This window comes from Macaca thibetana, chromosome 1 (genome assembly GCF_024542745.1).
Source record: "Macaca thibetana thibetana isolate TM-01 chromosome 1, ASM2454274v1, whole genome shotgun sequence".
Lineage (NCBI taxonomy): Eukaryota > Metazoa > Chordata > Mammalia > Primates > Cercopithecidae > Macaca > Macaca thibetana.
In genome coordinates, this window is record NC_065578.1 from 91,410,968 (window position 1) to 91,424,158 (window position 13,191).

A 13,191-nucleotide genomic window follows, 5' to 3' on the forward strand; every position below is an offset into this window, starting at 1 on the left:
GTCCCTTCTATTCACTAAATCTGTCATTTGTTACTCCAGTAAGAACATTGCTAGAATTTAAAACAGCAACAACTACAAACGCAGATACTCAGCTACTCAAAATAGATCATATTGAATTCATTGAACTTTGCTGATCATTAATCTGAAGGCTACCTGGTTGTTTAGGGAGCATCTGAAAATATTACGTGGAGATTGTTGGTAATCAGGTATCTCTGGAGTCATACGCTAAACCAAGACCCCTGTTGATGCTCACTCTGTCTTTCCTTTCAATCAATCAAATTGCCACTGTTACCCATTATGAGGTCTAGTCAATTCCATTGAGGTGCTAGTGGAAACAAACAATAGGAAAAAAAAGGTCTGAGAATTTAGGACAAAACTCTAGGGTTTAAGTTTTAAGACAAAACTCTTATTTATTTTTTTCATTTTAAAGGCCAAAAAAACTTCATGCGTGGCATTTCAAAGCAATTTCAATTTACATTACAAATTTAAATGTTATTCCTCTAGCAATTAAGTTTTGCCTAAATACACATGGAAGTGTATGCTTGATTGTAGGTTAAGTAGGTAATAAATATTTAATACAGTGAAAAACAAAAAAAAACCATGAATTGATAATGTGTGTGAAAGTACTTTTTAAACAGAAAAGCACCATACAAAGGTAACATATTATCTGCATTTATCATCGTTGCCTGAGAATAGCTGTTGAGAAATGGTGATATTTAATGTACACAATCAGCTGTTACACAGCAACAATAAAATCCTGGGTCTTCTTAAAGTCTAAAGGAAATATTAGGCAAGATACACATCTACAGGACCTTTGACTAAATTAACCCCAAATAAGGCTGTTTGTCAAAGGATGATCTTTCTCCCACTCTCTCTCTCCACTTCAATTTGCATCTCCTTTAAAAATATTTTGAGCTGAGGCGGGCAATTTCTTTGAGTCGTCTTCGTCTCCAGCTGTATGGAATGCATGCGTCATCATTCAAGTGCTGAGGCGAGTGAGGGGCCTTCATCATACAGCTGAGCACAGAAGCTGACAACTATGGCATTTCTCTGTGGTAAAGAGGAGGATGAGAGTCTACATCTGAAAGTGGCTAGCCTGGTAAAACCAGGAGCCCTCCTTAGGTAAAGAGCTATCACTGGGAAAGAGATTGGTTATTTTTCCTGAGTGTCCTCTGCTATTACCTAAAACTACCAGAAAAAAGGCAATGTGGATGAAAATAGTTTTGCTTATTTATAATGTTTTCAGGGTTACTGCTTTTGTAATGTTTTTCATTCCTGTGTCAAGGAGATTGTTTTTGCTTTATTCATGTAAATGATATGTCCATCAATCTAATACTGGGGTGACTTCTTTTCCAGTTTAGGGCTAACATGTAAATCAAATGTGTTTAATTTATGAACTTCAGGAAGATGACAGTTAAAAATTATTCCTTAGTAATTTATTAAAAACATGCAGTTGCCCTATTTCTTAGAATTGTTTAGGATATTGTTTGGCTTTCAACTCATTGTTAAAAGCAGTAGCTGGATTTATTTTTAAGGCAATTTAAATTATTTCTAACATGACATGGAGGCATCATGTTTGCATAATCTCTAATCCAATTCTAAATGTAAAATGTTGCAGGATTATATACATTAAGTCAAATTTCTACCTTGAAATCTCTAATTAAATCCTAAATGAAGACATGGACCCTTAAGGTACTGAAACCACGTGCAGTTCAACAGAAATTGAATACAAATTCCCCAGTAGGAATTTGGGACCGATAACTGTCATTGTCTCAAGGTTTGAACTGGGACAAAAGTCCTACTGCACAACTGGTACTTCTAGCACTATCATTACTCAGTGTTTTTATTTGTTTGTTGTTTCACTTATTCGACAAATCTTTATTAATCTCCTACAGGGGTTAGATATTCTCATAGACAACCCAGGAAACGATCTCGTGGAACAGCCAGGTATCAAAAGTGATGTGTGCCTCAGCCCTGAAGAGTGCACATACAAGTGTGGAAGGGGCCCACGCACCCCAGCTGTAATGGAGAGAGCTGGGAAGTCTCCTAGAAGAGGAGATGCCCAATGTGATAAGAAGTTAACTGAGGGGTGAGAGTCAGGGATTATGGAGTAATAGGGGAATGGTGGGGAGTGATGGTATTTCAGACAAGGGAAACCACATGAACAAAGTAATAAAAGCAAAAACCAATATCTCTACTTGTTCACCTATTTCAACCTAGTGCTGCAGAGGCAGTACAACATGGACTCTGGGGCCAGACTCCCTGGGCTAGAATCCTGGCTCTGCTGTTTACTGACTCTGTGACCTTTGGTACTTCAGTTAACCTTGTTTTCCCTCCACTTCTTCATCTGTTAAGTGAAGATAACAATAATACCTACTTCATAGTATTGTTGTGAAGATCAATATTACCATACAAGAAGCACTTAGAGTTGGGCCTGACATGTAGTAAGAATGGTATAGATGTTAGCTCTTTTTGTTATAAAGCAAATGACAGAGTGTAAAGTAATCTGGCTGGAAGATTGGGCAATAGTCAAATCTTTCAGTTATTTTTCTGCTAGAAAAATGAGCTGGAGCTTTATGTTATGAGTAATAGGGAGTCAAGATTTTCAGCAAGGAAATGACATGAGTTTGTGTCTTTGCTACATCACTGGTTTTGTAGAAGATAGAGCAGAGGGGAATGAAAGGGACACACTTAGACCAAGCAACAGGCTGCTGCCTAAAAGGAGGCCTGAATTAAGGTAATGATAGAATGGTAGACGGGAATGTTTAAATAAATATTTATGAGGTTAAATGAACAGAACTTTATTGATTGGGTATGATGGATTATAAAGAGGGAAGAATTAGGCTTCAATTACGAAGACATAAAAAATCAATTCAAAATTTTAAGTAAGGCAAATCAGAAAAAATACAATCATATGTGTTGACAGATGAGTATCTTTAAGGAAACAAGCTACTTTATTTGTTACAATCCACAGACAAGATTAACAACATTACAGCCTAGCCAAAAAAGACACGTTTATTTTATTTTATTTATATATTTATTTATTTGAGATGGAGTTTCACTCTTGTCACCCAGGCAGGAGTGCGGTGATGTGATCTCGGCTCACTGCAACCTCCACCTCCCGGATTCAAGCAATTCTCCTGCCTCAGCTCCCCCAAGTAGCTGGGATTACGTCCACCACCACGCCTGGCTAATTTTTGTATTTTTAGTAGAGATGTGGTTTCACCACGTTGGCCAGGCTGGTCTTGAATTCCTAACCTCAAGTGATCCGCCCGCTTTGGCCTCCCAAAGTGCTAGGCTCAAAGGCATGAGCCACTGCACCCCGCCAGAAGACATGTTTATTTCCTTTTTCTTTTTTGTTATTCTTTTTTTGTTTTTGTTTTTTGTTAACATTTTCAAATCCATCTTAGTTGGCAATGCTTTGGCAGATTTTCATAAAATATAAATATCCTAGTGATAGATCAAAAAATGCCATATTCATTCATAATTCCAAATATGTGTCTGACACTCTTCCTGATGATGTAAGGTGGTTCATTTGTTACAATGATTTTTTTTTTGTGGGGGGGGCGGGGCAGGTTCTGGCTCTGTCACCCAGGCTACAGTGCAGTGGCGCGATCACAGCTCACTGCAAACTCTGCCACCTGGGCTTAAGCCATCGTCCCACCTCAGGCTCCTGAGTATCTGGGACCACAGGCACATGACACCATACTTAGCAAAAATTTTTTTTCTTTTTTTTTTTTTTGAGATGGGGTTTGCTCTTGTTGCCCAGACTGGAGTGCAATGGGACGATCTCAGCTCACCTCAACCTCCGCCTCCTGGGTTCAAGCGATTCTCCTGCCTCAGCCTCCCAAGTAGCTGGGATTACAGGCATGCACCGCCTGTTTTGTAGTTTTAGTAGACGAGGTTTCTCCATATTGGTCAGGCTGGTCTCGAACTCATGACCTCAGGTGATCTGCCTGCCTCGGCCTCCCAAAGTGCTGGGACAGGCGTGAGCCACCGCACCCGGCCTAATTTTTTAATTTTGTGTAGAGACAGGGTTTCGCCATGGTGCCTAGGCTCCTGAGCTTAAGTGATCTGCCTACCTCGGCCTCCCAAAGTGCTGGGATTACTGGTGTGAGCCACTGTGCCTGGCCTGTTTGTTATATTGATCTTACTGTTGTGTGTCACTTCATATCATTGCCCCCCTTTCACTGTTGGCTTATAATCTTATATTACAATCTTTACACTGGTTTATAATCTTAACATTCAGTTGTTAGCTTGCCTACTGCACTCCAAAAGTATTTTCAGACCATAATCTCCCACTTGGCTTGTGTCAGATAATTTTACACTGTATTTCCATGAACAAATGTGCACGCAGATGCGTTTTTTTAAATGCATATTTTGAGTCCCGTAACATAGTGAGTCACTTTTTAAAATCCATGTCTTTTTTTTCTGTTGGTTATCTAAAATGGTTTTGCTTATTTGAAAAAGAAAATCTCATGGATCTCTCTATTTCGATTAATTCTGCAGTTCCATGATCAAGCAAAGGGAGAATGCCTGGCTCAGCAGTGGCCTCCAGAACTTGGCTGCAGCACTGTGGCTGTTCTAATTGGTCAGTGCTGGTGCCATTTTGGTTGTTAAATGTTTTTAATATCACTCTTGCTTATACTCATGGTTCAGGATCTTCTCCACAGAATTTTGCTTTAGCAAGCAGAGGTTTATCTTAAATGATTGATTTATTATTAGATTATTTATTAGATTATTATTTATTAGATTATTATTATTAGATTATTTATTATTAGATTATTTCGGTGATAATCTTTTTTAAAAAAGCCTTCAGACTTTTTCACCCATAAATAAGCTGTGGTTATTACTAAAACATTGACCCTATTTGACAGTGGAGTAAGGTGAGTAAAATCTACTTTTCAGATAAATATAATCAATTTATTATCTAGAAATTCGGGCTGTAAAATAACTAACTGTTCATAGTACAGATTCCGTGGTGGCTATACACACCATTTAAGAAAAGCTTTAAAAATTGACTTATTTGGCTAGGCACAGTGGCTCACGCCTGTAATCCCAGCACTTTGGGAGGCCGAGATGAGTGAATCACCTGAGGTCAGGAGTTTGAGACCAGCCTGACCAACATGGAGAAACCCTGTCTCTACTAAGAAGAAAAAAAAATACAAAAATTAGCCAGGCATGGTGGCACAGGTCTGTAATCCCAGCTACTTGGGAGGCTGAAGCAGGAGAATCGCTTGAACCTGGGAGGCAGAGGTTGCAGTGAGCCAAGATCACGCCATTGCACTCCAGCCTGGGCAATAAGACTGAAACTCTTGTCTCAAAACAAACAAGCAAATGAAAAATTGACTTATTGGCCAGACATGTTAGCTCACACCTGTAATCCCAGCACTTTGGGAGGCCAAAGCAGGAGGATCACTTGAACCAGGAGTTTGAGCCCAGCTTGGGAACATAGCGAGACCTTGTTTCAATTTTTAAAAAATGGACTTATTAAGACTTATGTAAGTACAATGATTTTAGTATCTGATACTGTGTAGTTTCTGTAAATAGTGGCACTTTGTTACCCTCCACTGGAATTGGTAAAAAGATAAAATAATTCTAATAGAATGTCAGTGTTTCCTTCTCAAGTAGGTCTCTTTCTTGCTTACTTGCAGCTATATATCTGTTCTAAAAATAAGGAATTTCTTACAGTTTTCCACTGAGAAAATCTGAAATGTGGCCAGGTGCAGTGGCTCACACCTGTAATCTCAGCACTTTGGGAGGCTAAGGCATGAGGATCACTCTTGAGCCCAGAAGTTTGAGACCAGCCCTGGCAACATAGGGAGACCCCGTGTCTACAAAAAAATTTTTAAATTAGCTGGGTGTGATGATGTGCACCTGTAGTCTCAGCTTTTTAGGAAACTGAGGCAGGAGGATCACTTGAGCCAGGGAGGTTGAGGCGGTAGTGAGCTGTAATTGCACCACTGCACTCCAGCCTGGGTGACAGAGCAAAACTCGTCTCAAAAAAAATAAAAAAGAAAAGAAAAAGAAAATCTGTAATGTTACTCTTTGTTCTAGTAAATATGGTATTTTAAACGCTTCCTTTTTTCCTGCAGGTATTCTTGGCGTTACCAACTGAGAGAATTTAAAAGTGAATATCGAGTTGTAGCACTGGATTTGAGAGGTTATGGAGAAACAGATGCTCCCATTCATCGACAGAATTATAAATTGGACTGTCTAATTACAGACATAAAGGATATTTTAGATTCTTTAGGTAGGTTAGTTTGAAACAAAACAACTCTTTTTAAGGGACAAACATTCAACAAATTGTGAATCGATGACATCTTTTCTTGGGAGGATGCATATTCCATCTCCCCAAATTATCTGGATCCTGTCACCATGGTTTCAGGTAGTCAGCCCGAAATATCTATACAGGAAATTTAAAATGATGCATCTAGAGCAACTATTCCATCTACCAGCCAAGAATGACTTTTCAGATTTGTTTTTAAACATAGACCTAACGGCCCGGGTGCTGTGGCTCGCGCCTGTAATCCCAGCACTTTGAGAGGCTGAGGCATGCAGATCACCTGAGGTCAGGAGTTTGAGACCAGCCTGGCCAACATGGTGAAACCTTGTCTCTACTAAAAATACAAAAATTATCCAGGCATGAACCCAGGAGGTGGAGGTTGCAGTGAGCCAAGATTGTGCCATTGCACTCCATCCTGGGCAACAAGAGCGAGACTCTGTCTCAAAAAAAAAAAAAAAAAAAAAATAGACCTAATGTATGCTGTTTATTATTTTCAGAAATAATTATTGAAAATTTTATTTTTGTACTTAGAAAATTTATTTCTTTAGAACACACACCTAAATACTCATTTTAAAATGTTATAAAATACAGATGCACTTGCATTATTTCTGTTGTTATCCATCAGTTAGAACCACATAATATTGTGAAACAAACCACCCCAGATCAGTGACATAGGGTCATAACCATTTTTTCCTGTGCTCATGGATCTGCAGGTTAACCATAGGCTGGACTCCTCTGGTCTTTACCTCAGGCTGCAGGTCCAGCTGGGACTGGCTTCTCTCTGTGAGTTGGGCTGGAGCCCAAGCTAAAAGGGAGTGGCTGCCTGAGGGAAGCTTTTCTCCTGGCAATGGTAGTGGGTGAGCTCAGCTGCACAAGCTCAAGTTTCTACGGGCAGCCCATTAGTCAAAGCAAGTCATATGGTGGAGCCCAAAGTCAAGTTATACAGCCACCATGAGACAAAGCAAATCACATGGCCAAGTTTAAAATCAAAGGGCAGCAGGTAGACTACTATGACAGTAGGGAGAAGGGGAAAGTAAGTATTTTTTAACAATAATCCAATCTATTAATAGTATATCCCTTTTGACTGAAACCAAGCTGCTACCATCAGTATGTTAAGGGAAGCAGTATAGTGAGAAACACCATGAAATGAAAGGCACTTTCTACAGTAATCTAATGAAAGCATAGATCAGGCCAATATTTTTAGGGGAGAAAAAATGGTTGGGGTCTGGGGGTGTCACATACAATGTTGTCATTTAGTCTGATTACAGTAAAAGAGACTCCGACACTGATTTTGAACAATTATGTTTCAGATTTTGTGATAATTCAGTCAGACCTGGCCTAAATTTGTCATCATGAAATTTTTAGGCAAATAATTAATATAAACAAGATTGATGTGTGTGTGTCTATGCCTATGTGTGTGTATTAGTATAGTGGTGAAGAGTGATGGTGAGAAGTACTTCCTTGAAAGAATTAAGCAATTTTAAGTACTCCAGGAATAAATTACAAATGAATTTTATCCATCCATACAATGGAAATCCTGTAGGAATCTCTATTCATCAACATTTTAACCTACTTTAAATTACTGAGTGATTACATGAAATGAAACTGGTGCAAAATTGGTGCTATAATTAAGACTTTCCATTACTTCAGTTTGACTTCACAGTTCCAAATTAGTGACAAACTTTCTGTGTTGAGCTGTACATAGGATTTATGAAGTTACAGAAGAAATAGATGCTTCCTGGAAATAAAGATTTATGAGTTGGACATAGATGAGACATTTATAATTTTACTATAACTAGAAATTTCTGAACATTCAAAAAAAGAAAATAATCTTGCTTTTGACTTCATTATGTGCAATCTTTACCATGGTTTCCAAACTCAGGTCCATGGGACCGGAGCTGAGCAACATTAGCTATTTCAGATGTTTTTTTGTTTGTTTTATACCCCCGCTTCCCCGCCGCTTTTTTTTTTTTTTTTTTTTTTTTTTTCTGTTTTAGAAACAGAGTCTCAGTCTCGCTCTGTCACCCAGGCTGGAGTGCAGTGGCATGATCATGGCTCACTGCAGCCTTGAAGTCCTGGGCTCAAGGGATCCTCCCACCCCAGGCTCTACAGTTGCTGGTACTACAGGTGGACACCACCACACCTGGCTAATTTCTTTATTTTTTTGTAGAGATGGCTGGTTTGGTGGGGGGTGGTCTTGCTATGTTTCCCAGGCTGGTCTCGAACTCCTGGCCTCTAGAAATCCTCCTGCTTTGGCCTCTCAAGTGTTGGGATTATAGGTATGAGCCATCACACTGGCCTATTTCAGATTTTTTTTAAAAAATATGGATTCCTGGCATAGATTCTCAATCTATAGGTTTAGAGTGGAGCTATGTAGGTGATGTACAGACAAGTTTTGGAACCACTGAACTCAATATCTGCACAAAGTCCATAATTAGGATAAGATAATGAAAAGAGGTGCTTCAGAAGTATAACTATTTTATGTGAGGTAACGGTGCACTCACCTGTTTCTTTTTAATGATGTCAACATTTATTTCTTGATTACAGGGTATAGCAAATGTGTTCTTATTGGTCATGACTGGGGAGGCATGATTGCTTGGCTAATTGCCATCTGTTATCCTGAAATGGTGATGAAGCTTATTGTTATTAACTTCCCTCATCCAAATGTATTTACAGGTGAGTTCAAGTTTTATCAAAACAGTTCTGCTAATGTGACAATTCACTCCTGCCACTGACATTTTGGATTAGAAACAGCAAAATTTGGTTACTATAATATTTTAAAACTAAGTGACTAAACCATGATAGCACATGATAGTGTCAGATACCTTGGTTTTCAATCTTCTAGGGGAATCTAAGAAAATTTAGCTTTATACTTGCTTACATAATTTTATTCCTTCAAAAAAAGATTTTACTGTTAACTTGGGGAGGGATAAAGGGAAACATACAGTGACATTGCTTTGACAGTAATGAATCCTGACAGCCTAGAAATAAAATCTCCTCTTGCTTGACTGCTTTGGCTGTCAGGAATAGCAGTATTCTTTAAAGCAGTTCTCACATTTTTGGTCTTGGGCTTCCTTATGCTCTTAAAATTATTAAAGACCCCATTGAGCTTTTACTTATATGGTTTATAAATATTCACTGTATTGGAAATTAAAATAGAAATTTAAAAATATTTATATGTTAATTCCTCAAAAGAAATAAACCATTACATGTTAACATAAATAACATATTTTAAATGAAAGCTAACTACATCTTCCAAAACAAAATTTTAGTGAAATGAGTGTCATTGTTTTACATTTTTGCAAATCTCTTCAATATGTTGCAATATGTTGTTTGAATTGAAGTATATGAAGAAATTTGGCCTCACACAGATCTGTAATTGGAAAAGGGAGGAGTATTTTAATAGCTTTTTCAGATAACTGTGGATTTTCTTTCTTAATACTATACCAAACTTAAAAATTAATGGTTTTGTTTTCGTTTTTGGTTTTGTTTTTTGAGATGGAGTCTCGCTCTGTTGCCCAGGCTGGAGTGCAGTGGCGCCATCTCAGCTCACTGCAACCTCTGCCTCCTGGGTTCAAGAGATTCTCCTGCCTCAGCCTCCCGAGTAGCTGGGACTACAGACACCCGTCACCACGCTTGGCTAATTTTTGTATTTTTAGTAGAGACAGGGTTTCGCCATGTTGGCCAGGCTGGTCTCAAATGCTTGACCTTGTGATCTGCCCGCCTCAGCCTCCTAAAGTGCTGGGATTACAGGCGTGAGCCACTGCACCTGGCCGATAGTTTCTTAAAGGTAACAATGTGGAATGTGATGGCATGTAAATGTTTTTTTAATAGTGTGAGCTATTAAAACCCACAGGTCTCCCTAGTACTTTTATTGGATCTTTTATCCGTGCCTGGTTTTTTATCATCATGCATTAGAAGATGTTGGTTCGCTGATTTATGCAGATCTTCCATAAGTTGACACATTTCATCAAACAGTATCAAAAAATCACATTCTTTGGCATCACCCTAATCTCATCAGAAAAGCTTTTAAAGTATTGCAAAGCTGTGAAGCTCACAGTAGCAGATATAAGTTTTCCAGAGTTCTAAGGTTCATTTGAAAGTCTGATTTTTATCAATGGCAACTACTACTGATGATTCTTTTCCTTGACGTGACAGGCTCACTTTGTTAATTTTCAAGAGATTATCTGCCAAATACCCATGTCTGACTGATGATAGGTTGTTAGTCATTCTCTCAAGTAAAACAATGTTACATTTAAAAATGCAGCTAAAAATTAGCTGGGTGTGGTGTGTGCACCTGTAGTCCCCGCTACCTGGGGGGCTGAGGCAAGAAGATCACTTAAGCTCAGGAGGTTGAGGCTGCAGTGAGCTGAGACTGTGCCACTGCACTCCAGCCTGGGAGGCAAAGTGAGACCCTGTCTCAAAAAAAAAAAAAAAAAAAGAAAAGAAAAGAAAAGAAAAAACAGCTAATTCAACCCGTCAACTCAAACAATTGTAGAAGTGCTTTTCCTTGGAACAATCATTGTATTTGTGTTGTCTTGAGACAACAGAACTGCTTTATGTGTACTTTCTATTTAATTACATAGAATAATTAAAAAGATGTACTCAAAGGTCAAGTTTAATTAATATTTTTTGCTGTTTCATCAAGGACACTGTTAAGTGAAACTAGCACTTAATTAAATTTAATTAATTAGTTAGTTTACCACCAGTGTGTGGTGGTGAAGAAGTGTATTCCTAGGAAAAGTGGTAGGTCACTGATAATGACCTTGGAGGAAAAGCAGTGTCGTTTGGGCTTCCTGTTCCCTTTTGAGTCAAGATTTCATAAAGTGAAACTTTCTTTTTATTTAAAGTGTATAAGGCCAGGCGCAGTGGCTCATGCCTGTAATCCCAGCAGTTTGGGAGGCCAAGGTGGGCAGATCACCTGAGGTCAGGAGTTCGAAACTGGCCTGGCCAACATGGCGAAACTCTGCCTCTACCAAAAAGACAAAAAATTAGGTAGGTGCGGTGGTGGGCACCTGTAATCCTAGCTACTCGGGAAGCTGAGGCAGGGGAATTGCTTGAACCCAGGAGGCAGAGGTTGTAGTGAGCCGAGATTGTGCCATTGCACTCCAACCTGGGTGACAGAGTGAGACTCTGTCTCAAAAAAATAAAAAATAAAAAATAAATAAAGTGATATACATTTTGGAAATACTGAAATACTCATAATAAGATATAAGAGCATAGAAATTGTTCCAAAGAAGCCTTATGGATTCTTTTATGGGATCATCTTAAAGTGAAATTATCCTAAAAAGAAGTTCTTCTAACAGTAAGTAATTTATACCCCTTGGATAAGGTCTAACATGGCATTTTAATTTCAGAATATATTTTACGACACCCTGCTCAGCTGTTGAAATCCAGTTATTACTACTTCTTCCAAATACCATGGTTCCCAGAATTTATGTTCTCAATAAATGATTTCAAGGTAAGCCAAACAAATCAAACAAATAATGTATTATTCTTATTAATGAAAAATGTTTTAAAGTCCACCTTTAAGAAGAATAATGAAAAATGAAAGCAAATTATTATAACTTAACAAATGGTTTTAAGAACTTACATATAGTCTTGCTTATTTTCATAGTCTCTGTTTATGTATTTAAATACCTGGCTGTTCTTCAATTTTTTTGTGAGACTGTGCCCCTACGGGCATACCCCTTTTTAGAGAACATCTCATGGGGAGATGAGGGAATACAAATGTCAGGTTTAATAGCAGCAAAGTAGAAGACTTTGGGATTAAAAAAAAAGCCCCAAACAAAGTAAACATGCAGATATTAGTGTCGCACGTACACTGACACCAGTAGTCATACGCAAATATCTTGGAAATTTATTAAATTATTCTTTGTTATTTTTATTTTTTTGTTTTGCTTTGTTTTTGAGACAGGAACTTGCTTTGTCACCCAGGCTGGAGTGCAGTAGTGCAATTACAGCTCACTGCAGCCTCAAACCTCCCAGGCTCAAGCAATCCTCCCACCTCAGCCTCCCAAGTAGCTGGGACTGCAGGCATGCACCACCATGCCCGGCTAATTTTTGTATTTTTTGTAGAGACTGGGTTTTACCATGTTGCCCAGGCTGGTCTGAAACTCCTGGCCTCAAGCGATCCTCCCACCTCAGCTTCCCAAAGTGCTGGGATTACAGGCGTGAGCCACCACTCCCAGCCTAAATGCTTCTTATATGTCTCACGTGGTATTAGATATTGGTGAGGATTTTTAAAAGGCACAATATAATTTTACCTGTAAATAATTCCATGTATAACTGTGATGGGATAAGAACTTAAAAAAAAAAAAAAAAAAAAAAAAAAAAAAAAAAAACAGAAAAATCCAATGCCACTATCAAACCTAACAGAATAAATGACAACTCCTTAATATCATTTAATACCCATTCAAATTTCATTAACTGTCATAAATGTCTTGATGTATTTCCTTTGTTTGAATCAGGAACCAAAGCCTATACCTTGTATTTAGTTGTTACAGCTTTTAAAATGTATAATAGTGCCTTCTTTCTTTTTTTTCTTATTTTTTTTTAATCTCACTTATTTATTGAAGAAATTTGCCTGAGGAAAGCTCCATATTTTGGATTTAGCTGATTGCTTCATCATGGTGGTATTTAACTTGTTCCTCTAACCCTTGTTTTTCCTACTTCATAGGTACTGGTGATCTAGAGGCTTGATTAAATTTTAATTTGAAAAGGATACTTAATAGGTGGTGCTATGTATTTCTTAACACATCCCATCAAGGAAGCGCATGACACCTACTTGGTCCAGTTTTACTAATGCTAACAGTGATCAGTGGGCTCATGAGTTGTCAGCCTATCCAAAATTTCTTCACATCCTTCCACCAAATTAATTTTAGCATACATTAGTGATCATAGCC

General features: G+C 38.3%; 1 protein-coding gene across 1 annotated transcript in view; it reads left to right on the forward strand.

Annotated features, from left to right (window-relative positions):
* Nucleotides 1-13,191, forward strand: part of EPHX4 (epoxide hydrolase 4) — a 35,227-nt gene that overhangs the window by 6,931 nt on the left and 15,105 nt on the right. The window contains exons 3-5 of the mRNA XM_050777501.1: nucleotides 6,096-6,253; nucleotides 8,834-8,962; nucleotides 11,644-11,747. Of these exons, the coding sequence (XP_050633458.1) occupies nucleotides 6,096-6,253; nucleotides 8,834-8,962; nucleotides 11,644-11,747 (391 nt within the window). The remainder of the gene's footprint in view (nucleotides 1-6,095; nucleotides 6,254-8,833; nucleotides 8,963-11,643; nucleotides 11,748-13,191) is intronic.